This window comes from Suillus discolor (assembly GCF_016758755.1).
Source record: "Suillus discolor strain FC423 chromosome Unknown F5147scaffold_34, whole genome shotgun sequence".
Lineage (NCBI taxonomy): Eukaryota > Fungi > Basidiomycota > Agaricomycetes > Boletales > Suillaceae > Suillus > Suillus discolor.
The window spans coordinates 173,242-195,241 of record NW_024541281.1 but is presented as its reverse complement, the minus strand read 5'-3'; the positions used below and the strand labels follow the sequence as shown (position 1 = coordinate 195,241).

Below are 22,000 nucleotides of genomic sequence, written 5' to 3'. Positions count from 1 at the left end.
TTCCACTGACGAGTCGGAGACCATCTTGAGTGAATGCGACTCGCCATGCCCGCTGTTCTATTTTCAGTAACTCTTTTCCACTTGCTGAATTCCAAATGATGATGTGCTTATTTGTGCTTGCTGCTAGTTTTGTCCCATCCGGGGAGTACGACACCGAGTTTGCCCAGCTGCCCACTTTGAGTGGTCCAAGGACTATTTTTCCCGTCTCCCTCTTCCACACGCATACCGTTTCGTTCCGTGATGCACTTGCAAATGTCTTGTTGTCCGGTGCAAATACGATGCCATCAACCACATCCTCATGGCCCTTAAACGAGATGGGCACTCTTTTGAGTTCTCTCTTGTTTGTCGCAACTTCCCACACCAAGATGCTTCCATTCCATCCTCCACTCGCTATCCAACGTCCATCAGGGGACGCCGAGACCGCATTGACCATGGCATCTTGTCCCAACAAGGGCTCTCCCACTTCAAGTTGTTTCCCCGTGTCCAGATCCCACACCCGAAGACTCTTGTCGTGCGAGCCAGTGACGAGGAGACGGGTACCGAGGATGAAAGCTACTTCGCACACAGCTTCCTCATAACCCTTGAGTGTCAGTTCAACAGGCTGGGCGGGCGCTTTTGTGGATACTTTGTGAGTGGTAACCGCCATTCAATATTCAATCTTGTTCGGTGTCTCGGTTAGCTGGAATACTGAGGGAGCAGCAATCACTTACATGCGCTATAGTGAGTAGTCGTCAAGTTGCATCTTCTGTAATTGCTGTAAGATACTGACTATCCCCGAACCCTGATGTCAGCTTTGCTGTAGACACGTGGTGTCCTGCATACGGATCATCTCCAGCGCTTCTTCCAGGAGCTTTCTTCAGTAGGTGCCGTGGCCACTTTTACTGTGTCTCAACCTGTCATAATTTCCCGGCCATGTTTGACTCAATTGACCCGATCTCTTCCTGCATGTGTATTGTACCGATAAGTGATAACGTGAATGTAACGAATCAATTGCTTGATACTCATTGGCTGCGTTAATAGCACCACCAGATCAGGCTGATGGAGAATGAGATGTTCGTTCCTGCCTGTATCATCGGTTCTCGAAAGTGGCAGCTTTTCTCCGTTGCATAGTTTCTCCTGAGCACTGCAAGCCAATCGATTCCACGATTACAAGTGTGACCGCCATGCGAACACGGAGCGAGAGATGCTGAACTGGCCCATATACGCGCGAGGTTAAGCATACAAACTGCTATCGATGTCAAATTGTTTGAGGACTGTTGCAGCGTCCCCAGATGGGCGGTGGATTATGAGTGGAGCGTCTGACGGAAGCATCCCTTATGATCACCACTGAACAGAGAACGCCGGCTGCGGACTGAGGAGTGTGAAACAAGCTCTTGTGCATCATCGTGCTCTTACTAGTCTGTGATGAATGATTTTTGTCCTTCCAATACTGTGACTCGTGAGCATCACTACACCAGTACTTACAGAATGGTTCTCGCCGACAACATTTATGCCCTGGTCACCGTTGGCAATGGCATCATAAGACATGCAACCGTATCAGATTGTTGGGACTCCGGCTGATGATGCTAAGCTAACATCGAAAACGTTGAGATACGAACAGCAGTTATTGGACAGAACAATCTGGCTTTCCTTCATCAAGCCGGGGTGGTTGTGTAGTACTCTCCAGTAGATTCGTTCAGATCCAGGTTGCGCTTTCAGCAAGTGCTTTAGTCAAGATTGCGGGGATATCGATGGCAAATAGATGGCACCGAAACTGCATTCTTTTGATGGTCCGAGGTGATGGTATACGAGATCGGAGTCTTGGCTGCCATTTTCACGTTCTGTCCAGAATTCGCGAAAGGAGGATGAAGAAAAAATACCATTCCGAACATCTATGAATGTTGTATATCATAGTACAATTGCAGTCGTTTATCGGGAGTAACTGGTTTGCATAAGTATCTGAAAGAAAATGAATGCGGCAGTTGTATCCATCCCAATGAAAAGTTCGGATAGGAGAGGCCGCTCAGCGGGTATGAGGAGTAGCAGAACTTATTAGTTGAGTGCGTGAAAGACGCGGGAAGCACCTTGTGAGAGCTGCAAAGCAGCTGATGTCTGAAACATGTTCAACATCCAACGGGGAAGGGGGATTGTTAGTTGCACTGGTATTTCCGGTCTGCAATGTTGCTGGCGTAGTTTCATCAACCGCATTGGATGTCACCGCCAGTGGCGTGCTGCTGCTTGAGGCACCGGTATGGGATTGCTTGCGAGGAGGACGTTGCTGCTGCAATAACTTATTTCTTTTTCCACTGTGGGCATTAGCGGTGCGCTGCGGGGAAGTGTCATCATCATGAGATGCGTCAAAAGGAGGAAGACTTACATATTTGCCTCGTGTCGCGAAGACGTCTACAGGGGGGATTCTCCGTGGGAAAGGAGTATGGTCCTGGGGAGTGGAGGAGCGGTAAAAGAGATGGTTCACGATGTTCTTGATGTTCTTGATCCCGGACCCCTCAGCATGGCGCGTGGTGGTAGCAGCAGGATTGTTACGTCCAGGTGGAGGATGTGGATCAAACTGTCAAAGGATGGTGAGACGTGCATCGAATATACTGTATCGTATGGACTTACATCATCAAAAAACCTACCAGTAGGTATTGGAGCGCATCTCGGCCGTTGATGTGGAATGGTTTTCTGCAGGGCTGAAGTTAGGGATCATACAAAACAACGAGCGTGAAAGCGGCGTACATTGAGAATTTTCTGAGTGGACTATGTATATGACAGGTCAGCGGGCGTGAAGTAAGATATTTTGCTCACTTGTTGGGGCTCCTTCTCTGAATCACTCAGAGGAATTGTCCATGTGCGAACATAGCTGTCTTTACAGCCAGTCGCGATGAGTTTGCTGTCCTCGGAAAATGCCACACACCAGACTAAATCAGGGTGCTCAGGTGGCTCGTCAATGGGTTCGAAAGTGGTCAGGTCAAAGAACCGCGTCGTCTTGTCGTATGATGTGGTGGCAAATTTGGCGCCGTTGGGAGCAATGGCTAGTGATAAAAAGAATTCGGTGTGCGCGTCGAACCGTTTGATGATGTCTCCGGTGGTAGCATCTGATATTCGGATGTCTCTCAGGTTTCCACTGACGAGTCGGAGACCATCTTGAGTGAATGCGACTCTGAATGCCCGCTGTTCTATCTTCAGCAACTCTTTTCCGCTTGCTGGATTCCACACGATGATGTGCTCATTTGTGCCTGCTGCTAGTTTTGTTCCATCCGGAGAGTACGACACCGACAATGCCAGATCGCCCACTTTGAGCGGTCCGAGGACTATTTTTCCCGTCTCCCTGTTCCACACGCATATCATTCCATCCAGTGATGCACTTGCAAATGTCTTGTTGTCCGGTGCAAATACGATGCCACGAACCACATCCTCATGGCCCTTAAACGAGACGAGCACTCTTTTGAGCTCTCTCTCGTTTGTCGCAACTTCCCAGACCAGAATGCTTCCATTCCATCCTCCACTCGCTATCCAATGTCCATCAGGGGACGATACCATCCTCCAGACTTCAGCATCGTGACCCCATAATGGCTCTCCCACTTGTTTCCCCGTGTCCAGATCCCACACCCGAAGGCTCTTGTCGTCGGAGCCAGTGACGAGGAGACGAGTCCCTGCGATAAAAGCTACGCCGCGCACATCCCCTTCATGACCCTTGAGTGTCATTTCGACATGAGGTGGCACCTTTCGAGTTATTCCTTTGGATGATACTTCGTCCGTGGTAGCCGCCATTCTTGTTCGGTGTCTCGGTCAGTAGGAGTGTTGAGCGAGGGAACAGACTCTTATGTGTGCTTGGTGAGTGATGCACAAGATACTATCGTTGAACCACCATGTTGGCCTTGCTGTAGACTATTAGCGTAGACTTGCAATTACTCTTTTCTACCGATCTTGCTTCTTGGTACTATACTAATAGTGATCCAAGTGCTTCTTTCAGAAAGTTTCCTGGGCCATAGTAGACGCCGTGACCGCTTTTACATACTGCGCTTCAACATGTCGTGGCTGATACAGTTTATCGGTCAGCCTATCAGTTAAACCAAGATATCTTCTTCTCGCACTGTTCTTCTAATGTTAGGTGACCACATGGATGCAATGAATCAATAGGCTGTGGTGCCATCATATCCTCAGGCACACCAGCTTCAAGCTTGTGTTCCCGCGGGCAGTTGGAAAGCTTCGAATTCTGCAATTTGAAGGTTCAGCAAGGTCTTTTATATGCTTTAGGTTGGATAGGCTGTTTCCAATGCCTCCTTGGTTTACGAAATAACAGTGACCATTCTCCTTGGATCTCTGTCTGAGATAGACAGCCGTCGCCGTCGAGGGACTTGCTAATCAAGGGTGCAACAGTTATTTCACAGTCCTGTATTGAAGCACAGTTTTGGAAAGGTAGACGCGGTGCTAGATCGACATCTAACATTCTAAGGTGAAACGTTTCCAGCACAAGCAATTCGCATGACCCCCATGTACGTGCTCCACATGAGCTCCACACTGCTCACCATCCATCTGCGCTTTTATTCGGACATGTCATTCTGATGGTGGGAAGCAGTCCCTCTGCGCAACAGTATATAACACATCATAGTACATGTAACAACAAAATCTGTCGGTCAAAAACGGATTGGTACAAAATGCGCGTCGTTTACCTTTTCTCGACATCATAAACGTTATCCAAAAGATGTCAACTTGTGGGTGCATACAACCAAATACTAATTCATCCTTTTAACTGGGGTATCTTCCATCAATGATGTTGTCGGGATTGGGTATGGTATAATTGGCGAAGCAATCATGCGCGTAATTGATCTGCCCGATTCTTTCATGCGTTCCGCTGATAAAGCTGGGCAGCACACAGAGACCGTTCGAATCTTCTGTACAACCATGAATGCCCGTCAGTGGTACCACGCCATCGTTCAGAAGGAACCGGATATGAGTTGGTTCCTCTGAGGCTGGGCAACTGAGCACCTGCGCTACAAGCTGGCTGGAAAAAGGTGCGATCTGGCTAGAAATGTAAGACTGAAGTGACGACTCGTCAGAAATAGACACAAGCGGTGGGTCATGAGACTGCATACACGGCGAGGGGGTATATGGTCGGTTGGCAGAGGGCCAGTCGCAGCTAGACTGGTAAAGTTCAAAGCAGTGACGACTGAGCCCTTTTGTCAGTAGTCTTGCATTAGAAAGGAAGGCAGTGACAACATACTGCTGGAGATGACCACGTCGTGGGTAGCGTCCACATATATAGGTTGATTAAGAGGGAATGTGATGTTGCTCGAGTCAAGAGTGCTGTTGGTGCTGCTGTTCCAGACATTGATGGGAATGTGAGTGAGACGCGACACTAGCTCCTGAACATAGCCAAGGCCCTGCGCTGCAGCTGTTGGATTGCCTGGTCCATAGCTGTACCAGAACTCTGTGTTCACAACAAAGTCAGTAGTCGCTCAGGCCACAAGTTTGCCGCTCAATGTGCTCACCAAGATCTGCAAATAGAGATCAGCGCCGAGCTCAGCAAGGATGATTTGAGGGAACATACCGATGTAGTACTCGAATCCTTCCCATTCTTGCTCAGTGAAAAGGTCGCAAAACTTGGAATATCCGAGGGCCACCGTCTGCAGGATGTCACAAATCCATGAAGACTGCATAAAAGGATGGGATTACCTCATAGGCGCACAGTTCTTGCATGTCAACCAATAGTGAGATGGTCAAATTAAATCCTTGGATCATTGGTTGCAAGCGCGTTTGAGCATCTTTGAGATAGATATCCGCCCATTTACCGGCCTCAGTGCCACCGAAGTAACCGATATCCTCCGAATTGGCGTTGGGACACACTTCATAAGGAGCGAGGGTGTTGTTGTATTTGTTTTCCTCAATGATGATCTCCTGGTGATAGTCGGTCTCGTAAGTTCTGATTTCAAAAAAGCCTGCAGCAAAGTTCAGGCTACCGATAGCATCATCAGGCGCAGCACATGCAGAAATATGAACGAATCGCTTACGCAGAATCCACCATGCGATCTATACGACATAAGCAAACCATAAACAAACGTTCGATGCAGGCAAACCTTCAGAAGTAGTACGGAATACTGGGAGGTCCGTGAAGGCATTAAGCAACTGGCCATATCTGTAGCGAAAGGCAACCCCGTTGCTAAAGCTGACGGAGGAGAGCGTCAGTGGAAGCATCGCAAACGAGAGCGAACGTACACCGATTCGCGGCCAAAAGGCGTCAAGATCTCCGCACCCAACTTATATGTCCAGGTTGCCAAGAATTCCAAATCACCAGTGACGCTGAAGCCTTCTTTCAGTGCAGCAGCATGAATGTCAGAGGCGAACTTAGAAGGTCCGGAGCCAGAAGTTGGATAGCGGGCGCCGTGGCGCATCAAAAGATGCACCGCATTGAGACCACACCCTTCTGGAATGATGGGGGATGCATCAGGAAGACCAAATGACTCTACGGAGTACATGGGCGACAAGTTTCCCCAGTGACGCGTCACATTAAAAGTGCTGTCTATGCCATCTGCCGAGTTCGGCCTCGACAAGGGAAATATGTTTTCGACCTTAGAGAACGGGATGGCAGTGACAATGGCCGCAGGTTCAGCACCAGCTGAATGTTTTTGATTAGAACACAGGAAACACAATTAGCATTATCGCTTACTAGGCGTTGGACCTGCATAACCGACTTGAGATGCATCTGGGAAGTAAGCGTCAACAGCAGTGTTGGTGGCACCGGGGGGAGGATAAGAATCGACGACGGTTGATCCTGCATAACTGGATGCTGACTCTGCGCTGCTGAACGGCAGAGCAAGCAACAGGACGGTAGCAAGCATGGCTTAGTGAGTTAGAGAGGTCAGTCGTGTGACATACTTTATATAGCAAATATGCGTGATTATATAGCTAGTAAGAAGTTAACTTCAAACAGGACGCCGCATGGACATGCTCAGAAATTAAAATGACATTGTCATTTGAAGTGAGAATCACGATAATTTCAAATTCGGCAATAATGAGGCACGTGTACTCGTTTGCTTCGCGATGTGGAAACAAGTTTGGTAGTGATGCGGACCAGTAGTCCAGCAGAGGAGAAGCTAGGGACTCTGCATGCCCCCATCGACGATTATTTGCAAGTGACTACTATGACTAGTACACCAAACAGCAAGGAAAACTCGGTAATAGACCCATTCATCTGCAAGTGCAGGATGACTTGTCAATACACTCAGAGGTTGGCCATGCAAGTATGGGATGAAGTTACGTATCGTTGTTTGCTCTGTTAGCGCAAGCAATCCAGAAAATCGGTATGACAGGCAAATGAGTGGTATTTATTCAGCTGAAGGAGAGAATGCTGCGTACGATGATAGTCCTCTACCGGCAACATAATTGAATTGCATAAGTATCTTCCGATATATCCAGTAACATCTACTCCAATAAAAATGCTCAGAAGGGAAAAGAAGCCTAGCGGAAACTTGGAGCGGATCGTGATAAACATGGGAGGCACCTTGCGAGAACCGCAAAGTAGCTGCTGTGTGGGACATGTGCGGCGTCTAGTGGGGAAGAGGGTCTGGTACTTTCAGTCTGCAACGTTGCTGGCCCAGTTTCATTGACCACATTGGATGTCTCCGGTGGTGGCGTGCTGCTGCTTGAGGCACCAGCGTGAGCTTGGTTGCGAGGAGGACGTTGTAGCTTCAACAACCTATCCCTTTTTCCACTGTGGGCATTAGCGGTGCGCTGCGAGACAATATCAACGTCACTAGATGGGTGTCAAAAAGTCAGGAAAGCTTACATATTTGCCTCGTGTTGCAAAGACAGCCACAAAAGGAACCCCGCGTGGGTGAGGAGTATGGTCCTGGGAAGCGGAGGAGCGAAAAAAGATACGATCTATCATGTTTTTGATTTTGGAACCTTTGGCGTTGCGCGTAGTGCCGACGCGATTATTGCGTCCAGTTGGATCAAACTGTTAAAGGATGGTGAGACGTGCATCAGACCTACTGTATCATATGGGCTTACATCATCGAAGAATCTACTAGTCGATATTGGAGCGCGTTTTGGGCGAGGCCGTGGGTCTGGGATGGTTGTCTGCAGGACTGAAATTAGGGATTGTACAAAACAACGAGCGTGAAAGCGGCGTACCTTGAGAATTTTCTGAGTGGACTATATGACAGGGTCAGCGGGCGTGAAGTATGATACGACGAGATGATTTGCTCGCCTGTTGGAGCTCCTTCTCTGACTCGCTCACTGGCAGAGGAATTGTCCATGTGCGAACATGTCCGTCCTGACAGCCAGTCGCGATGAGTTTGCTGTCCTCGGAAAATGCCACAGACCAGACTGGATCAGGGTGTTCGAGTGGCTCGCCAATGGGTTCGAAAGTGGTCAAGTCAAAGAACCGTGTCGTCTTGTCGTGTGATGTGGTGGCTAATTTGATGCCATTGGGAGCAATGGCCAGTGATAAAAAGGATTCGGTAGTATGCGCGTCGAACTGTTTGATGATGTCTCCGGTGGTAGCATCTGATATTCGGATGTCTCTCAGGTTTCCACTGACGAGACGGAGACCATCTGGAGTGAATGCAACTCGCCATGCCGGCCGTTCTATTTTCAGCAACTCTTCCCCACTCGCTGAATTCCAAATAATGATGTGCTTCTCTGTGCCTGCTGCTAGTTTCGTCCCATCCGGGGAGTACGACACCGAGTTTACATATGCATCACCACCCGCTTTGAGTGGTCCGAGGGCTATTTTTCCCGTCTCCCTCTTCCACACGCATACCGTTTTGTCCTCCGATGCACTTGCAAATGTCTTGTTGTCCGGTGCAAACACGACGCCCTGAACCGCATTCTCATGGCCCTTACACAAGACGGGCACTCTTTTGAGCTCTCTCTTGTTTGTCGCAACTTCCCAGACCAGAATGCTTCCATTGCCTCCCCCACTCACAATCCAACGTCCATCATGGGACGCTGAGACCGCCCAGACTTGGGCATCGTGTCCCAACAAGGGCTCTCCCACTTGTTTCCCAGTGTCCAGATCCCACATCCGAAGACTCTTGTCTGTCGAGCCAGTGACGAGGAGACGGGTACCGAGGATAAAAACTACGCCGTACACAGCTTCCTCATGACCTTTGAGTGTCAGTTCAACAGGCTGGGCGGGCGCTTTTTTGGATACTTTGTGGGTGGTGACCGCCATTCAATATTCAATCTTGTTCGGTGTCTTGGTTAGCAGGAATACGGAAGGAGCAGCAATCACTTACATGCGCTATAGTGAGTAGTCGTTAAGTTGCATCTTCTGTAAGGTACTGACTATTGAACCCTGATGTCAGCTTTGCTGTAGACACGTGGTGTCCTACATACGGATCATCTCCAGCGCTTCTTCCAGGAGCTTTCTTCAGTAGGCGCCGTAGCCGCTTTTACTGTGTTTCCACCTGTTGTTGATATAATTTCCCAGCCACGTCCGAATCAATCGACCCGAGATCTCTTCCTACATTCATCTTGTACTGAAAAGTGATAACACGAACGTAACGAATTAATCGCTTGATACTGGTTAGCTGTGGTGATAGCACCTTCAAGTCAGGCTGAGGCAGAATGAGATTCTCGTTCCTGCGAGCATCAAAGTTGGGTCTTGAAAATCGCCACTTGGCTCCATTGCATACTCTCCTGGCCACTGCTGCACCGCAAGGCAATCAATTCCGCCATTACAAGTATGGCCGCCACGCGGACACGGAGCGAGAAATGCTAACTGGCACATATACGCGCACGATTAAGCGTATAAACTACCAGCAAACTGCTATCGATGTAGCGTGGGCGTCCAAAGACTGTTGCAGTATCTCCAGATGGGCGGTTACGATCATGAGTGGAGCATCGAAACGGAAGCATCCTTTATGACGTTGTACATCCACCGGAGTGTGTAATCATCAGACTCACGCCGGGCCAGTTCACTTGAACGTTCAAAATTCTCAAACATCGAAGGACCTATTTGCTGAACCTTCAAACTCTCCTCTTCCCAAGCTGGTCTGGCCCTTGTCATGTCCATCAAGTAAGCTTTTAATCATTGTCCTTGATCAAAGATAGTCATTCTTTCAATGAGCGTGTTCCTCCGGGATGTATGCAATGATGTCATCGAGCTTCGTGATCATCTGTACGATCCGGTAGAAGCTGGTAACACGAGTTCACCATGCACACATGCTCTTGTAGCAAAATTGGGGGAAGGGGTCCTCCGGGGCAGGCGCGCAGCGCTTTTTCACAATGTCAAAACTCTTCAGAAGGCCAGTAACATTGACAGTGACGCATGCACGTGTCTCGAATGCACATGGTTGACGACGGAGTGGAGTGCTCAGGGTGCATGCACGACTGTTCTCGAGGCTCGGAGGAGAAGACTGAAGTACTCTGTATGTCGCGTTCGATTGAAACCTTGATGAAGTTCATGATTTGTTTTCATTCTCTCTGAACAAACTGGTAATTATCCTCGTGATGCTCACCGCTGACGGTTCGTCAAAGTGCAGATCCCACGCGAAGTTGATTGTCTAGACTCTGCCTCGCATCACTTTCTCCTTTAACCCTGCGCATTCGAATTGGACAGTCAACCGTAAACAATTTCCATTAGTATATGGGACGACGTTCAACAGCTCCCAAGGACTTACCCTCCGACGTGCGTACCGATGCATTCACACACGGTTCACTGGCAAAGCGCTATTCAGGGTGTGGAACCGTTACGACATTCGGGCGTTGTTGTCAGGCACGGATGAAGAAAGGGAGACGGAGGACATAGTTTACTCGTCATTACTGCTGTAAAGCAATCCGAGAGGATGACAATGTATGGTACGACCGAACCATTCGAAAGCGAGTGAATTGCTTGTTATATGTAATAACGAAATATGTCCGTGAAAAATGGATTAGTGGGAAATGCGCGTCGTTCACCTTTTTTCGACATCATTAACATTCTCCAACTTGTGGGTATATGCGAACAAATAGCCAATCATCCTTTTAACTAGGGTACCTTCCATCGATGATGTTGTCAGGATTGGGCATAGTATAATTGGCGAAGCAATCATGCGCGTAATTGATCTGCCCAATTCGTTCATGCATCCCGCTGATAAAACTGGGCAGCGCGCAAAGACCGTTCGAATCTTCCTGTACAACCATGAATGCCCTGTCAGTGGCACCACCCCATCGTTCAGAAGGAACCGGATATGAGTTGGTTCTTCTGAGGCTGGGCAACTGATCACCTGCGCTACAAGCTGGCTGGCAAAAGGTGCGATCTGGCTAGCAATGTAAGACTTATGTGACTCGTCAGCAATATATACAAGCGGTGGGTCATGAGACTGCATACACGATGAGGGGGTATATGGTCGGTTGGCAGAGGACCAGTCGCAGCTAGACTAGTAAAGTTCAGAGCAGTGACGACTGAGCCCGTTCGTCAGTAGTCTTGCATTGGAAAGGAAGGAAGTGGCAACATACTGCTGGAGATGACCACATCATGGGTAGCATCCACATATATAGGTTGATTAAGAGGGAATGTGATGTTGCTCGAGTCAAGAGTGCTGTTGGTGCTGCTGTTCCAGACATTGATGGGAGTGTGAGTGAGACGCGACACTAGCTCCTGAACGTAGCCAAGGCCCTGCGCTGCTGATGTTGGATTCCCTGGTCCACAGCTGTACCAGAAATCTTTGTGCACAACGAAGTCAACAGTCGCTCAGGCTGCAAGTTTACCGCTCAATGTGCTCACCAAGATCTGCAAATAGAGATCAGCGCCGAGCTCAGCAAGGATCATTGAAAGAAACATACCATTGTAGTACTCGAATCCTTCCCATTCTTTCTCAGTGAAAAGGTCGCAAAACTTGGAATATCCAAGGCCCACAGTCTGCAGGATGTCAGGAACAAGATCCATCAAGATTGTGAAAAGGGTAAGATCACCTCATAAGCGCACAATTGTTGCATGTAAACCAACCGTGAGATGGTCAAATTAAATCCTTGGAGCATTGGTTGCAAGCGCGTTTGAGCATCTTTGAGATAGATATCCGCCCATTTACTGGCCTCGGTGCCACCGAAGTAACCGATATCCTCCGAATTGGCGTTGGGGCACACATCATAAGGAGCGAGGGTGTTGTTGAAGTTGTTCTCCTCGATGATGATCTCCTGGTGATAGTCGGTCTCGTAAGTTCTGACATCAAAAAAGCCTGCAGCAAAGTTCAGGCTACCAATAACATCATGAGGCGCAGCGCACGCAGAAATATGAATGAATTGCTCACGCAGAATCCACCATGCGATCTATACGACATAAGCAAACCATCAGAACCCATTGTGAAATAAACGTTCGATGCAAACAAACCTTCAGAAGTAGTGCGGAATACTGGGAGGTCCGTGAATGCATTAAGCAACTGGCCATATCTGTAGCGGAAGGCTACCCCGTTGCTAAAGCTGACGGAGGAGAGCGTCAGTGGAAGCATCGTAAAGCAGAGCGAACGTACAGCGACTCGCGGCCGAAAGGCGTCAAGATCTCCGCGCCCAGTTTATATGTCCAGGTTGCCAAGAATTTCAAATCACCAGTGGCGTTGAAGCCCTCTTTCACTGCAGCAGCATGAATGTCAGCGGCGAAATGAGAAATTCCGGAGTCAGAAGTTGGATAGCGGGCGCCGTGGCGCATCAAGAGATGCACCGCATTGAGACCACACCCTTCTGGGATGATGGGGGATGCGTCAGGAAGACCAAACGACTCCACAGAGTAGAAGGGAGACAAGTTGCCCCAGTGACGCGTCACATTGAAAGTGCTGTCTACGCCATCTGCCGAATTGGGCCTCGACAAGGGAAATATGTTTTCGACCTTGGAGAACGGGACGGCAGTAACAATAGCTGCAGGTTCAGCACCAGCTGATTTTTATTTATTAGAACACAGGAAATACGATTAGCATTAACACTGACTAGGCGTTGGACCTGCATAACCGACTTGAGATTCATCCGGGAAGTAAGCATCAACAGCAGTGTTGGTGGCACCGGGGGGAGGATAAGAATCAACGACGGTTGATCCTGCATAACTGGATGCCGACTCTGCAGCGCAGAATGGCAGAGCAAGCAACAGAACGGTAGCAAGCATGGCTTGATAAGTTAGACAGATCAGTAGCACTCGAGTTCCATATTTTATAGCAAATGACATACGTAATTATAATGGAAGTTTATACCGAACAGCATGCGAACAGGACGCCACATAGTAGACATGATGCTCGCTACGTAATTAAAATGTTGTTTTCGTTTGGGACCCGAGCACCGGGGCAACTCACAATTCGACAAAGTTCGGCACTAACGAGTTGAAACGAAGTGTACCTTGTTCGCCTCGCGATGCGAATGAGTTCGGGAGTGACATGGACCGGTAATCCAGCTAATGAAAGCTAGGGATTCTGAGTACACCCGCCGACGATTATTCACAAGTGACTACTAGTAAGTACTGTGTAAGATATATATAGGTCGTGTTCATACTCTGGTTGATCACGTGACGTTAGTGTCTGAATTCACCTGTAGCTCGCTGTACATGAAGTGTGATTGAAAATGGTGCTATGATTATGTTCGCAGAGTATGTAGCAATGTACCCATTTAATTTTTACGAGTCAAATCGAGAAACCGAGGAACGAGCGAGTAGGCATTATGTACAATAATCAAAAGTGATATGAACGCCACCCGCCGCATATAGTACTGTATACATACCGGTATTACCGACTCGGACTTGATAACCCTTAACTTTTCCGGTATCTGAGAAATACATTGCCTGCCTCGCATTACCTTCTCAATCCAGTACCGTTCTGGCTGGACCGTAAATCGCAAACAGTTTTTACTTACGCCACGACATTCAACTGATGACAAGGACTGACACTCCAGAAAGCCATACTTGACCTGCGTACAGATTCTTTCGCTCACGACAGCTATACACCGCACTTTCAAGATTACAATGTCGGCGAGAAATTCGAACGCTGTTTGCAAAAGAGGAAGAGGAAAAGACAACAGCAAATGTAGTGCACAGACATCTCGTGCAGAGGAGCTTTACAAGCAAATATTGAATTCTACGGGTGTGCTGAACAGTGTATGTCTTGACTGGTGCTAATCATGGTCTCAGCGTCAACCTCCAAGGGATCGGCAGTCAATGCCGACAAGGAACAGTCTTTGCGTGACCAAGAGTTAGCCTTGATAAAACTCGCAGAGCTCTAAAGTGAGTCTTGCAAAGTCTGTTGTTTTGCGCAAGCCTCACTCCAGACAGAGATGCCAGTGGCTTAGCGCAAGTCATCACACTCTCGAGATCATTCATGTCTTCAACTGCCAAGGCAAAGACTGCCAAGCTGAGTGAGTGCCTTCTGTTCTTGACCTGCTATACTTCGTTAATGTCTCCCTGTAGTCCGCACGCTTCTTAATTACTTTAACTTTATTCCTAACAGCCGGCAAACCCAGATCGATGTCCTAACCGACAACATTGAGTGGTCAAAGCGCGAAAAGCGCATATTCCTTAAACATAGCTTGGAAATTCGACTCGTTTCCCTGTAAGAAACACTTCTACTTCTTACGACAATGCTGACCATTGGTACAGGCAGCTTGAAGCACTGCAGTATAAGTTAGCCTTAACACGAATCGACGCACTCTTGACAGAGTTGAAAAGGTTAGATGACAAGATGATTCTTACCGAAGTACACCTGCTCGAGAGAACATTCTACCGTGGCATTGGAAACCTGTCGAAGTCCAAGGTTAGTCCTTCGAGTGCCATCCCGATATTCTCATCATGTGCCCTTACGTCCGTGAAATGCAAAGGCTGCCCTTACTTCTGCCAGGACTGCTGCAAACTCAATATATTGTCCTCATCTTCAAGCAGCGTTAGACCTCCAATCTGGTGTTCTCCATGCTGAGGACAAATATTACACTACTGCATACTCGTATTTCTATGAGACTTTCGAGAACATGTCATCGCAGGATGACCCAGCAGCGCTGAGCGCACTCAAGTACATGCTTTTGTGCAAGGTCATGTTGAATATGGTGTGTTGTCACAGTGATGTCACTGATCTTGACTCGTCAGTCATTTTGATGTGTGTTCCAGCCCGAAGATGTAACATCACTTCTCTCTATCAAGCTCGCGGTGAAATATGCTCAGCTCCGCGAGATCGAGAGCATGCGTGCGATAGCGCTTGCGCATCAGAATCGGAACTTGTCAGATTTCGAGAAGGCCCTTCGGGATTACAAACATGGTATATTATACTCCATTTACACAACTTGTTGTTGACTTGTCATTGCTACACAGAACTCTTGTCCGACTCTACTATTCGCTCACATCTCGCAGCGCTTTACGACACCCTTATTTACTGCGTATCGTTGAGCCGTACTCGGTGGTAGAGATTGACTGCGTTGCCAAACAGGTCGGGCGAGGACGGCAGGACGTTGAGGCCAAGTGCGCATTGAATTGTCTCTGTGAAAAGTAGCTAATATCGTGTTTTAGGCTATCTCAGATGATCTTGGACAAGGTGTTCCACGGCGTGCTGGATCAGGGACGAGGATGCCTGATCGTATTCGATGAGCTAGAAGCTGACGTGTCCTCTCTTCTCACTCTTCTCATTCATGCTTATCCTTTTTTTCAGAACACGTATGGTGCAGCAATTGGGACCCTGGAACAAGTTAGCAAGGTTGTAGACTCGTTGTATGCCAAAGTACGTCTGTTTATTGTTCCTGGCCGCTGGTCTATGCTTACGAATATCATTCAGACTGTCAAGATCGCATAGATGTAGTTGTTTATATTTTCTCCTTCCTACACGTGAAATTCAACACGATACGTATAATTAAGAGGAGGAAACGGCCACACTAGGTCAATGGTCAAATCTGCGTGCTGCACAGCATGACGGGGTGGACACAATTGACACCGAGCCGACGGCAAGCTTATATATGTTAGAAACCCCTATGTCTCTCGCATCTGTCGGTGTATCGCACATCATGCCTCCCATTGCCAACCGACAAAAGCTTGCAGACCTAACTGTAGGAGATACAACCGAATTGCTTTATAAGCTCGAGGAACTTCGTTCTGACCTTGATGAAGGGCTTGCTGGTCTGATCCGAGAACTGTGTGGCAAATTGGAAGACCTTAAGGTGATGTGAATGACGCTGAATTGTTCACAGCGCTGATCAGCCTCTCCTTAGGACGTTTCCTTCTCTAAGGTCGATTCAACAATGCTAGCTTCAGTGGGAATATCGTTTGGTCCACTTTTTCTGACCAGCGACAAGAGCCAAGAAGCCAAAACTTTTGGACTTACCGATATACCAGGGTGTCTTCCGATGGAGACTACCCGATTTCTGATAAGTTTAGTGCGCGGCCGCGTCACACAGTGGTATGTTACGGTGGCTGATTTCCATGAATGACTGTATACTCATTTAAACTCCAAAGACGGAAGCTGGATGTCGCATCTTGATCAACATACTCTTGTTGAGAGTTGTATCGGTCATGTCTCCGGATACCACGACGGTGAACATAATTCCAGAATTCCATATCCCTAGCACGATCTTCAACCAACTTGATGGGTCTGCCAAACGTTCGTTCAGTGGGGTCATTGACTTCCTGGTGACTAAACTCCCCGCTAAGTACACCGGTCAGTCATTTTCTGTCGCGTGCTAGAATGGATTTGAACCGTTCTTTAGCATTCCTCCTGAACAATCCAACCACAGCACTGGCGGCTCTCGGAAACACCCAGGAACTAATGTCGTCCAGCATCTTCGAAGCTGAGCTCGATAGGGTTCAGGTTGGTCTATCTCGAGCTACAATTGCTGCGGCTTCATATTGCCAATTGCGGGGGTTAGCTCTCTGTCGCTCTATGTTCCGTGACGTAGTCTAACTTTATGATAGCTTAAATGTCATCAGGGGTGTTGTCACCAGCGGAGAACAGTGGATTTTCTTCGTGTACAAAAGGCACCCAGATGGTACTGGGCGAGTTCTATCTTCTGAACAATACACTTTAGGAGAGAATCTTGAAGGTCTAGCCTTGGTTCTTGGCCTCTTGAGGGATTCGGTGCGACTCAATTCTCATATCTTATCTTTGCATCCTCACTGTTTCGAATAGATTGATAACACAACTAGCTCCGACCATACATTCTTCACTACTACGTGACAGATATATGGTCGTACATAGGGCCTGATATGGGTAGAAGGTGCCCGAGTACCCGCCCGGGTGGAACCCGCAGGTAGCGTGTGGGTCGGGTGCTACGGGTTTCAGAAGCCAGCTGAGGGGTGTGATCTTGAGCAAGGTGGAAGGGAGGAAGGAAAGGTGCAAGAATACGTCACTGGAGCTCCCATAATACTGTCCACGACATTAAAACCTATCATTTATAGTACTTTATACGCGACATGCACGAACATGTGAGGATTCCCGCCGCGACAAACGCTAGGAGCGGTAGTTTGGCTGATTGGTACGGTACCAAGATGGAGCTGAGCCATAAATGCCTTTTCCCCGCAAGTACATGTATGACATAGAGCCCTTTTGATTTGTCATAAAATTTTGGGCCAGGTGGGCACTGTAACAAATTCCTTATGTTCGCACAACTTCATATGTCACTCCAAACACTTTGAATCATTGTTAATGATCAACATATGAGTGTCTGCCTGCGTACAGGCTCTATAGTGCTGTATTCACCTCTCACCAAATTTACAGTGCTTGTCCTCTGTTCACACTACTAGTATGCATCTTGCACATCAGTCCTGTATTGTTGCATTACCTCTAATTCATCTATCTTGGTTTTCGATGGTAGACGTCCGAAAGTGAACGGAACGCTTGTACGAGGTTAAAGAGTACCAGTCCGATGTGCTGGTGTCAAATTGGACGATGATCGCAAGAGGGAAATTACGCTGAGTAAAATGTGGAACCCATCGGTGCTGTGCCCGAGTACAAGACGGATTTACTTTGGAAGTAGAAGTGGCAGCTGCACATAATTCATGCAGATACTCAGGCGACAGTCATCCACGAAAATCCCCTTCGCAATAATTAGATCAAACATGAATAATAAAATTATTAAGAAAATTTAAATAGCTTTTATTATTAAATTTTGTAGAATTTGCAATCAAAAGTCAGGTACGAACATCATTACCTGTTGAACTCGTCGTTTCATGACATTTGAAATAGAGTGCGGCACCTAAGCTACTTCCACAATTGTACCGCATCCTAAACACCAGTATTCAATGTAAATCGTTGCAACTTGTCCTGGTGCAATGGCCTTTTGCGGCTCATCGAAATCGATGCGAATGCAATCGTTGTCACTGACCTAATTAACTGATTGTGAACGATAAAACAACGGCTGGACTCACGAGTACACTGAGCAGCCTATGTCTGACATCACATGTCGGAATTTTATACGTGCTTTGAGACCGCCAGGACGCATGAGCTCTATTGGTGGACTATCGGCCCATATCCACGTCCAATCGCGAATGGTCAAGGATTGTGCGTATAACGCTGGATGATCTCTGGAAATTAACGAACGTTGGTAATTCCAAGGAGGATATGAGAACACTGACGTTCCAGGTACGACATATATTATATTCTTTGGGATGTCTTTCTTCACAACAAAGGTCTTCTCTTTGAGACCTTTCACTTTAGCGCCCTGGCCAATAGTGAAATTCCACGGCCCTGCATGCTCGCCTACCTGGAGTCCTGTCTCCAGATCGATGATCGGCCCAGGCTTAGGTGGTATATATTGAGCTGAGCTAGAAGGTTCAGCGGGTGATGCCAGGCACGAAGTCTGAGCTCACATATGAAATCATGAAATTTACGTTTCTCCCCCACGAAACATATGCCCATGCTTTCTTGTCTGGCAGCCGTTGGTAAATTCCACTTCACGGCGAGCTCTCTGACTTCTGTCTTTTTTATGGATCCTAGAGGGAAAATAGCACGGGAAAGGCTACGTTCAGGGACAGAAGACAGATAATATGTCTGGTCCTTTGTGACGTCGTGAGGACGAAGAAGTCTTGGTCGCGGAACGCCGTTATGGTATTTCCAATCTTTATTTGCGTAGTGGCCTGCACGCATAGCAGGTGAGTTGAATCGAGCACAGAAAAAAGATCAAGTACCAGTTGCAAGCCATGGAGTGTTTGAAAGCCCAGGATCTTCGGTCAGGCGGTCCAGCAATGCGCCAAATTTAACTTCTCTGACCCAAGATTAAGAACAAAATACTGATATAGATATAAAACAACTCACTTATTACACCACACGTCAGGATTGGGCGTGATACCGCTCTCCCAGGACTTCAAGGAGGGTTCGAATACCCGCGTCCAGTACTCACGGGAGAGATCCACCTTTGAGTAAGCAAACTTAGAAGCTTGTAAAAGTAAATCAGATAAAAAATACCATTTTACAAGGTATATCGAGCACCCCGCACACGCGTCTGACATCTTCCCAGTCTTTCTCCCACTCGCATCCATGATCTGAACCAGACTCGTCGCGTGTATCCCAATTACGCATGAACACTGCTGATAGGTCATAATCCTGCCGGTACAGAAAATATGTCAGTTGTAACAGTATGACATATGATGCTTACTTTGTCCGCTAGTAATTTTGCGGTGACTGAGGAATCCACTCCTCCGGACATTGCAACGACAACTGGGTGCGAAATCAATGAGGAATTTACTACTGGATAATCTAACTCACCTTTGTCGCCTTTTCTCGGAGCATGTGTCCTGGAGTCATAATAAGAACGAATCTGTAACTTTTGCAGTCGTGAAAAGCGACATTGTCGAAACATATTAGCTCAGCCTGTGTCGGGCCTCGGTGAGTCAAAGTGTGACAACGGAATAGCGCGTGACAAATGTGTGACCCGAGGTAATAGTCACATCGGGATTCGGCAGTTCCTAGTAGATATACATTCACCAGCTAATTCTTCAAGATCGGATTGCACGACAAGCAAGCAAACTCACAGAAAGGAACAAAACACACATAATTTTTGGCAACCGAATTGATAGCCTATAAATGGTTCAAGGGTCAAAAACCGAAGGTAAACTCATCACACACTCACTTTTATCCACCAACTCACAATCTCAGTAAGGCCCCTCCCAGGCCGAGATCCTTCTTCGTGTAACGTCAGGAATCGCCGCAGAACTAATCAAAGCCCACGATTCTAACCAAACAGTCTCGCTGAATGAACTCCGCGCAAAGATCTCTAAGAAATATGGCTTCGGGGGCGTGCCGAGGCTGGTAGATATCATCAGCGCCATACCGGACGAATATAAAAAGGCTCTTTTGCCTAAACTTCGTGCCAGGCCTATAAGAACGGCCAGTGGTGTATGTAGCTCGTCTACCTCCCACGAGACCCGTTGGATCTGATGGCTCCTCGTAGATCGCTGTGGTAGCAGTGATGTGCAAACCGCATCGATGTCCTCACATCGCTATGACAGGGAACATTTGCGTGTACGTTCCACTTTGTTGTCTCTATCTGTGTTCCTCATCCCTGTACAGATACTGCCCAGGTGGGCCGGATTCTGATTTTGATTACAGCACGCAAAGTTACACTGGGTATGAACCAACAAGTATGCGTGCCATCCGTGCGCGCTACGACCCGTACGAACAGACGCGAGGTCGTGTCGAACAGCTAAAAGCCCTTGGTCATAGTGTCGACAAGGTCGAATTCATAATCATGGGCGGTACTTTCATGAGTATGCCAGAGGACTACCGCGCAAAATTCGTCGCACAGCTACATAACGCTCTATCTGGATTCACGGGCACCGATGTTGATGAAGCGGTACGGTAAATACTGCTCTATTCTGGTTTCAAACAGCAGGATATTTATGCCTCGTATAGATACTCGGAACAGAGCAAGTCAAAGGCGATCGGGATAACCATAGAGACGCGACCAGACTACTGCTTGAGGCCCCATCTATCACAGATGCTCCGCTACGGCTGCACGCGCCTCGAAATTGGCGTCCAATCAGTATACGAGGACGTTGCCCGAGACACAAATCGTGGACATACTGTGCGTGCAGTCTCCGAGTCCTTTCACATGGCAAAAGATGCAGGGTTCAAAGTCGTCGCCCACATGATGCCTGATCTCCCAAATGTGGGATTGGAGCGGGATCTTGAGCAGTTCAAAGAGTATTTTGAGAATCCAGCATTTAGGAGTGATGGATTAAAGATATATCCTACTCTGGTCATTCGAGGGACAGGCTTGTATGAGCTTTGGCGGACGGGCAAGTACAAGAATTACACACCGAATGTCTTGGTGGATGTCGTTGCTCGGATATTGGCGCTTGTACCTCCGTGGACGCGAGTATATCGTGTACAAAGGTTAGTCTCGTGAACTCGATGTGAAACAACATGATTCTAACACAACTGTTTCCCATAGGGATATTCCATTGCCGCTGGTCACAAGCGGCTGTGAAAATTCAGGCAATCTACGAGAGTTGGCCCTCAATCGAATGAAAGACTTTGGTGCAGAATGCAGGGATGTGCGGTATCGCGAAGTTGGCGTGCGTGCGGCGTCCTGAAATAGTGGCTCGAATACTGATGTTCATACAGATACACGAAATACACCACAAAGTACGACCGGGATCTGTCGAGCTCCTTAGACGAGATTATGCGGCCAATGGTGGGTGGGAAACCTTCCTTTCTTACGAGGACCCAGAGCAAGACATCTTGATTGGGCTTCTTCGTCTACGGAAGTGTTCCGAAGAAGGTACCTTCCGACCTGAGCTTGTGCGCAAGGAAGGTGCAGCGGGAGGGTCGAGTATTGTCCGTGAGCTCCATGTCTATGGCACTGCGGTCCCAGTACACGGGCGCGACCCAACGAAATTCCAACATCAGGGGTTTGGAACACTGCTCATGGAAGAAGCAGAACGAATAGCACGGGAGGAACATGGGAGTGTGAAGCTCGCCGTCATATCAGGTCCGACTTTTGGTTTACAAGGAGAAGCTTACCACTCACCTTCTCCACAGGTGTCGGTACTCGAGATTATTACCGCAAACTTGGCTACGAGCTCGACGGCCCTTACATGAGCAAATCACTACTATGACATATACAGTTACACTATGGTTGTACATTACAT

General features: G+C 47.9%; 7 protein-coding genes across 7 annotated transcripts; 3 read left to right on the top strand and 4 right to left on the bottom strand.

Annotated features, from left to right (window-relative positions):
* Positions 1 to 4,519: 4,519 nt before the first annotated feature.
* On the bottom strand, positions 4,520 to 6,821 carry F5147DRAFT_837698 (histidine phosphatase superfamily; the record flags this gene model as incomplete). Its single annotated transcript, XM_041444088.1, has 10 exons — positions 4,520 to 5,022; positions 5,079 to 5,152; positions 5,207 to 5,413; positions 5,475 to 5,480; positions 5,534 to 5,609; positions 5,659 to 5,938; positions 5,994 to 6,012; positions 6,060 to 6,148; positions 6,199 to 6,598; positions 6,650 to 6,821. 10 exons carry the CDS (start codon positions 6,819 to 6,821, stop codon positions 4,732 to 4,734), a joined length of 1,614 nt encoding a protein of 537 aa, XP_041291765.1. The 3' UTR covers positions 4,520 to 4,731.
* Positions 6,822 to 7,036: 215 nt separating this feature from the next.
* On the bottom strand, positions 7,037 to 7,647 carry F5147DRAFT_699759 (uncharacterized protein). Its single transcript, XM_041437643.1, has 2 exons — positions 7,339 to 7,647; positions 7,037 to 7,255 (listed from the first exon to the last, which is right to left on the bottom strand). The coding sequence occupies exons 1-2, from the start codon at positions 7,472 to 7,474 to the stop codon at positions 7,077 to 7,079; spliced, it is 315 nt and encodes a 104-aa protein (XP_041291764.1). The 5' UTR covers positions 7,475 to 7,647; the 3' UTR covers positions 7,037 to 7,076.
* Positions 7,648 to 10,953: 3,306 nt separating this feature from the next.
* Positions 10,954 to 13,060, bottom strand: F5147DRAFT_837696 (histidine phosphatase superfamily; the record flags this gene model as incomplete). The annotated part of the gene is made up of 10 exons (XM_041444087.1): positions 10,954 to 11,232; positions 11,300 to 11,373; positions 11,428 to 11,634; positions 11,696 to 11,701; positions 11,755 to 11,830; positions 11,884 to 12,163; positions 12,219 to 12,237; positions 12,299 to 12,387; positions 12,438 to 12,837; positions 12,889 to 13,060. 10 exons carry the CDS (start codon positions 13,058 to 13,060, stop codon positions 10,954 to 10,956), a joined length of 1,602 nt encoding a protein of 533 aa, XP_041291763.1.
* A 912-nt stretch (positions 13,061 to 13,972) lies between these two features.
* On the top strand, positions 13,973 to 15,510 carry F5147DRAFT_699736 (uncharacterized protein; the record flags this gene model as incomplete). The annotated part of the gene is made up of 8 exons (XM_041437642.1): positions 13,973 to 14,024; positions 14,072 to 14,132; positions 14,198 to 14,295; positions 14,348 to 14,489; positions 14,537 to 14,690; positions 14,755 to 14,976; positions 15,038 to 15,185; positions 15,331 to 15,510. Coding segments are annotated over 8 exons (963 nt in total), but the record flags the coding sequence as incomplete, so codon positions are not given.
* An 858-nt stretch (positions 15,511 to 16,368) lies between these two features.
* On the top strand, positions 16,369 to 17,422 carry F5147DRAFT_223085 (uncharacterized protein). The gene is made up of 4 exons (XM_041428683.1): positions 16,369 to 16,571; positions 16,621 to 16,774; positions 16,826 to 16,988; positions 17,040 to 17,422. The coding sequence occupies exons 1-4, from the start codon at positions 16,427 to 16,429 to the stop codon at positions 17,085 to 17,087; spliced, it is 510 nt and encodes a 169-aa protein (XP_041291761.1). The 5' UTR covers positions 16,369 to 16,426; the 3' UTR covers positions 17,088 to 17,422.
* Positions 17,423 to 17,948: 526 nt separating this feature from the next.
* On the bottom strand, positions 17,949 to 19,726 carry F5147DRAFT_699730 (tRNA-specific 2-thiouridylase). The gene is made up of 9 exons (XM_041437641.1): positions 19,614 to 19,726; positions 19,504 to 19,565; positions 19,314 to 19,451; positions 19,164 to 19,261; positions 19,037 to 19,113; positions 18,719 to 18,985; positions 18,485 to 18,668; positions 18,278 to 18,433; positions 17,949 to 18,229 (listed from the first exon to the last, which is right to left on the bottom strand). The coding sequence occupies exons 1-9, from the start codon at positions 19,705 to 19,707 to the stop codon at positions 18,106 to 18,108; spliced, it is 1,200 nt and encodes a 399-aa protein (XP_041291760.1). The 5' UTR covers positions 19,708 to 19,726; the 3' UTR covers positions 17,949 to 18,105.
* Positions 19,727 to 19,833: 107 nt separating this feature from the next.
* On the top strand, positions 19,834 to 21,988 carry F5147DRAFT_222984 (histone acetyltransferase ELP3). The gene is made up of 8 exons (XM_041428681.1): positions 19,834 to 19,956; positions 20,008 to 20,243; positions 20,299 to 20,369; positions 20,418 to 20,705; positions 20,760 to 21,242; positions 21,301 to 21,424; positions 21,474 to 21,840; positions 21,891 to 21,988. Exons 1-8 carry the CDS (start codon positions 19,932 to 19,934, stop codon positions 21,965 to 21,967), a joined length of 1,671 nt encoding a protein of 556 aa, XP_041291759.1. The 5' UTR covers positions 19,834 to 19,931; the 3' UTR covers positions 21,968 to 21,988.
* Positions 21,989 to 22,000: the final 12 nt, after the last annotated feature.

What these genes read in the sequence shown, in the direction of transcription:
- F5147DRAFT_699759 (XM_041437643.1), bottom strand. Translation starts at nt 7,474, where the DNA reads ATGTTTATCACGATCCGCTCCAAGTTTCCGCTAGGCTTCTTTTCCCTT. An exon ending in GCCGGTAGAGGACTATCATC is followed by an intron (nt 7,256 to 7,338) that starts GTACGCAGCATT and finishes TTGCGCTAACAG; the next exon opens with AGCAAACAACGATACGTAAC.
- F5147DRAFT_223085 (XM_041428683.1), top strand. Translation starts at nt 16,427, where the DNA reads ATGTCTCCGGATACCACGACGGTGAACATAATTCCAGAATTCCATATC. An exon ending in ACTCCCCGCTAAGTACACCG is followed by an intron (nt 16,572 to 16,620) that starts GTCAGTCATTTT and finishes ACCGTTCTTTAG; the next exon opens with CATTCCTCCTGAACAATCCA. An exon ending in TTGGCCTCTTGAGGGATTCG is followed by an intron (nt 16,989 to 17,039) that starts GTGCGACTCAAT and finishes TGTTTCGAATAG; the next exon opens with ATTGATAACACAACTAGCTC.
- F5147DRAFT_699730 (XM_041437641.1), bottom strand. Translation starts at nt 19,707, where the DNA reads ATGTTTCGACAATGTCGCTTTTCACGACTGCAAAAGTTACAGATTCGT. An exon ending in TCCGAGAAAAGGCGACAAAG is followed by an intron (nt 19,566 to 19,613) that starts GTGAGTTAGATT and finishes TTTCGCACCCAG; the next exon opens with TTGTCGTTGCAATGTCCGGA. An exon ending in TAAATTTCATGATTTCATAT is followed by an intron (nt 18,669 to 18,718) that starts GTGAGCTCAGAC and finishes CTTCTAGCTCAG; the next exon opens with CTCAATATATACCACCTAAG.
- F5147DRAFT_222984 (XM_041428681.1), top strand. Translation starts at nt 19,932, where the DNA reads ATGGTTCAAGGGTCAAAAACCGAAG. An exon ending in CTATAAGAACGGCCAGTGGT is followed by an intron (nt 20,244 to 20,298) that starts GTATGTAGCTCG and finishes GGCTCCTCGTAG; the next exon opens with ATCGCTGTGGTAGCAGTGAT. An exon ending in GATGTTGATGAAGCGGTACG is followed by an intron (nt 20,706 to 20,759) that starts GTAAATACTGCT and finishes TGCCTCGTATAG; the next exon opens with ATACTCGGAACAGAGCAAGT.